The 5,000-nt window shown below is 49.3% G+C and overlaps 1 protein-coding gene across 1 annotated transcript in view; it reads right to left on the reverse strand.

Moving 5' to 3' along the window:
- The window catches only part of diaph1 (diaphanous related formin 1), a 128,265-nt gene that overhangs the window by 17,472 nt on the left and 105,793 nt on the right, over nucleotides 1–5,000 (reverse strand). Inside the window, 3 exon segments of the mRNA XM_080526807.1 lie at nucleotides 554–716; nucleotides 1,448–1,574; nucleotides 1,877–2,006. Of these exon segments, the coding sequence (XP_080382933.1) occupies nucleotides 554–716; nucleotides 1,448–1,574; nucleotides 1,877–2,006 (420 nt within the window).

Raw genomic sequence — 5,000 nt, forward strand, 5'->3', positions numbered from 1 at the left:
CTATTTGAGCCATTTTTGTCATACTTAGGATTTTGACCTCATATACCACATTAAGGACCCGGATTATGGCCAGAGATATGTGCCACTAGAATCTGAATTTGAATTACTGACTTAAAATGTCCTAAAAATACAACAACATCTAAGTTAAAGTGATTACAGTGTGTTTTATTGGCATTAAAAAAAACATTTTTATTTTATTTATTTTTTTAATTCTCGCGATAATATCGTGGATCGCGATTATTTTGCCCACGATAATCGTGACATGACATTTTCTAATCGTCCCACCCCTACTATACAGACTACCTAAACCTTAAGCTCACAGCCACTTTACTACTTGAACTATCTATTTTATTACTAGTTGTACTGCTAATTGTATCCTGTCTTATTTGTCACTTTTTTATCTTGAATTATGCCTATTGCCTTATTGTCTTGTACTGCAACGTCAGGAAGCGAAGCCTAAGAATTTTACAGTTGTGTAATGTGATGTAACAATAACACTTGAAACATGTGTGTGTGTGTGACTGTATGTGTGACAGTGCGTGTGTGCGCTCACCAGGAACATGTTTTTGAAGTTGTTGAGGTCGCCGAAGAACTCCTCCACAGAGATCTTGCGGGGGTTGAAGACAAAGTAGTCCCCCAGGTTGTTGTACTCCTTGTCCATGTTCTGGTGCATCAGGTCCAGCTTCTCGTACTGCTCCCGCGCGGTGCCCACGAAGCTGTGAGGCCGGGTTAAAGAACACACACACACCTGGCCCGCCCAGAACACACTAGCACGCACGGTCACACACACACACACACACACACACACACACACACTCTCTTTCTCACACAAACAGTCACACACAGTCACACACAGTCACACACACAGTCACACACACACACACACACACACACACACCGCCCATGCCACCCCGCCACCACCCCCCCCGTCCCTTCTCTACAGTATTCTGTGGACTACAGCGCCGCACATGGCAGCTATGGTTTTACAGTTTGTTGTGTTCTGTCTGCACTGCTGTCTGTCCTGTGTTGTTTTGTTTGCATTGCATTTAGAAATGCTCTTACTGTAACGCCGAATACAATTCCTATATGTGTATGCTTAATGTGTATGCATAAATGGCAATAAACGTTATCTCCATCTCCACACACACACACACACACAAAGTGTAACCAGGGGGCCTCCGACCGAGGGTGTGTGTGTGGTAGGAGGCCTACAGCTCTCAGACAGGGTGACTCACCACCACAGCCTGACTCCTAACCACCTCTGCTACCAAAGCATTCAGTCATGGGACCAGTGAGGGTTCCAACACACCACCCCAACAACAACCACAGACACACAGCTGCATGGCAACACAACCTCTCATGTAATTTCCTGCTTCCAGGAAGTGTGTTTAGGTCCCTTAAAACACATTGTAAATGTAGCTGTGCTATGATGATGATGATGAAGGATATGGACATCTTCTCGATGAAGAGGTCTTTGTCACTCTGGGGGGGGGGGAAGGTCTCCAGGTCCTTCTCCAGGGTCTTCAGCTGACGGCCCATGGTGTCCAAGTTTTTCTGGAGGGTCTCGGCCGACACTGTGTGTGTGTGTGTGTGTGTGTGTGTGTGTGTGAGGGGGGGGGGGGGGGGGGGTTAGAGGGCAGAGATGGAGAATGAGTGACAGTATGAATGTTGTGGTGGTAAACAGTGTGATTTGGTTCTGCACGTTCCTTCAGGGTGTCTGACACCACGTCTGTGGTGGTGTGACAGGGGGGAGGATGGTGGAGATGCAGACCCAGCCCTCTGTCTACGGTGGCCAGGAAGGAAAGGAGACAAGAAGACATGGAGGCTGTGTGAGCCCTCTTGTCTACGGTGGAGTGAGATGGTTGCCACGGGTTACCTCGACTGGCTTTCTCCACGTGGACGAGTTCGTCGGGGAAGCCCATGACCTCGGGGTACTTCTCCTGACACAGCTCCGCCAGGAAGTGGAGCAGCGTCTGCTTCTGGTCAGCTGACTTGGTGTCCCGCAGCTGATTGGAGGAAAGGGGTGGGTTGGGTCAAATGGCTTATTAGAGAACGGCAGCAGAAAGTATTTGAGTGTGTGAGTCTTCCAATGTGCAAGAGACAGTGTGTGTGTGTGTGTGTGTGAGTCTGTGCATGTGTGTGTGTGGGCGTCTGCCTGTGTGTGTGTGTGTGTGTGTGTGTGTGTGTGTGTGTGTGTGTGTGTGTGTGTGTGACAGACAGACAGCTTGATGGCTGCCGTGAGTGGTGAGATGAGCGCGTTTAACATCTAAGCTCACATACAGTTGTAACTGCCATCGTTATTGCAGTGGGAATATAAGATGCACTGGACACTTTTGATACACATGTGCCTCGTTACCATACTAAGATTGGCTTTTAAACAAGCCCTGAACAGCGGGCGAGTCTACAAACAACGCCCGAACGTCTGCGACCCAAGCCCAACACCGGCCGGAGATGTTCCCGTAGACTTCAAGCAATATGTACGACCAATGACAGACTACGAGTGGACTAACTTCCAGAGAGATGAAAGAGCCTACAGGGGGACACTGGACACAAAACTGCTCCAATCCAACTTTGCTGTTACTCCCGGAGGCGCAGAGAAGTGGGGCAGACTGGTGTCAATCCTTATCAGCGCTTTTTTCCATAAAGGAATATTCTCCGCGACGCAAGGAAACGCGCGTCCATACGGATTCAAGTTTCTGAAATATGTCGCCAGAATCCTGAAGAAATTCCCACCCTCTGTCGATTTCCCGGTGGACCTTACACCTGACTCACTGACAGCTTGGATAGAAACGCAGCTTTGCTTCATCCGTGAGAGAATACAACCAGCGTTGCGGGCCTCCGGGACAGAGACACATCGACAACAAAGGCAAGTTTCCAGGAACAAGCTGGCATACCTCTGGCAACATCGCAAATCAAAGGCAATCGATATCATTTTGAATAGCAGCTGTTTTTCTGAAACCCCTCCCACTGCTAGTGATACAGCCAATGTGTATAACTACTATAAATCTAAGTGTCAAACTGTATCAAGCGCTGCCACTCCCCTGGCCACGCCCCCTTGGTACAACTCCATTGACAAAATAGAGCCAGGCTATTTCCCATGATTTCACAACAGAAGAGGTAGATGCAGTTCTAGCTTCTCTTCCCAATAACAAGGCTAGTGGATCTGACGGGGTCATCTATGAGACGCTGAGAGCTACCAGGCCCACGTCAACACAGACACTCACACATATCTTCAATGCCTGCCTGATCAATGAGAAGGTACCTGATTTGTGGAAAGGGGCCCTCATCCATAGGATACCAAAAAAGGAAAATGTCCCAGATGATCCCTCCACTTGGCGTGACATTTCACTATTGCCCACCATATATAAAGTCTTTATGAAATGCTTACTCACCCGCATCTTACCCTGGCTGGTGGACACAGGGATTCTCTCCCCCCATCAGAAAGTATACATCAACAGACAGGGAATGAACGAACATGTGTTTTGCTTAAAAACCGGAATAGATTACTTCAAACATGAATCATCTAGATTCTACACAGTGTTTTTGGACTTCAGAGATGCGTTTGGTACACTCCCCCATGAGGTGATGCTAAAAGCATTAGAGGAAATACACCTGCCTCAGCCTTTTGTGAATATTGTATCCAGCGTGTACCAAGGCTCATTTCTCCAAGTTATCTGTGGGCAGCAGCTCACAGAGCCGATTGCACTGAAGGTGGGAATAAAAACTGGCTGTCCCTGGAGTGCCGTGAACTTCATCTTAGCACTCAACCAATGGATGAAGTGGATTTACCAGTGCGCTCCTCTGCATGTCCGATCCCCAAATCCTGTGCAGGGATACGCGGACGACGTGCAGGTGTCATCACGACAGGAGGATGTCATCACCAACATGCTGGCACGCACTGATGAGTTCCTCCAATGGTCAGGGCTGGAGGTGAAGCAAGCCAAGTGTGCCGTACTCCATGAGCGCCGCAGTGGAGGCAACCGCTGGTATAAGGCCAAGAACGACAAGCCCCCCACCTTTCTTGTAATGGGCCAACCCATCAGGGTGTATTCCCGCAATGAGACCTAAACATACCTTGGCCACAGGTTTAACATCGCTGGCGAGTGGGGCGAGCAGGTCGAGGAGCTCACTACAGAGTTTCTCCATCGTCTCCACCTGATTGACTTGTCCCCCCTCCCCATCCTCATGAAGCTCCAGGCTGGGAGAGAGGTGGCTCTGGCTAAAATCCAACACCTCTTCGCCAATGTGCACATCCCTCTCAAGGCACTGAGAGAGATGACGAACAGAACTGTCCAGCTGGTCAGAAAGTGGGTGGGCCTCAACACACACACCACACGGGGCATGATCTTTCTCCCATGCTCCACATGCTTAACAATGACGATGCCACCGTTAGAGAAATGGCCAGGGCCTCTCTCCTACTGGATCTACGATGAAGGAAGATCCCCCTGGCCAGCGCACACCAGAACGACTTCCTCGGCTTCAGGAGGAAAGACTCTGGGAAACTGGATTCCCAGGCCAAGGGCTTCGGGGTCTGGTCTGACTGGCCGGATCTCAATGACCTCTGCAACCAGACTGAAGTTCAGCTAAGATGGACAGAACTTAACACACAGACTGAAGTCCCTGTCTCTGATGAGGTGATCACAGACCCCTGTGTGATTGTGAAGGCCGACATCACAACACCGCAGGAAGAGACTGTCGGACTGCACAGAGACTCTGCAAGGAGGGTTCTGCTCAGCCTGAAGCAGTCTGAGATCAGGCAGCACTGGTGTGGACTCAGACTACAGGGAAAGCTAGCTTGTTTGGAGTTCGCTGACCACTCAGTCTCACACTCAGTGTTTAAGAACGCCGCTGTTGGTGAGGATGTTTTGAAATTCACCATCAAAGCAAGACTGCAGGTATTACCGACCAAGTACAATCTGTCCACCTGGTATCCCCACACTCACAGTCCATTCTGTTTAAACCATCAGGATTCACAACACCTAGAATCCATTGCACACATA

Source organism: Nansenia antarctica, assembly GCF_963989245.1.
Source record: "Nansenia antarctica genome assembly, chromosome: 3".
Classification (NCBI taxonomy): domain Eukaryota; kingdom Metazoa; phylum Chordata; class Actinopteri; order Argentiniformes; family Microstomatidae; genus Nansenia; species Nansenia antarctica.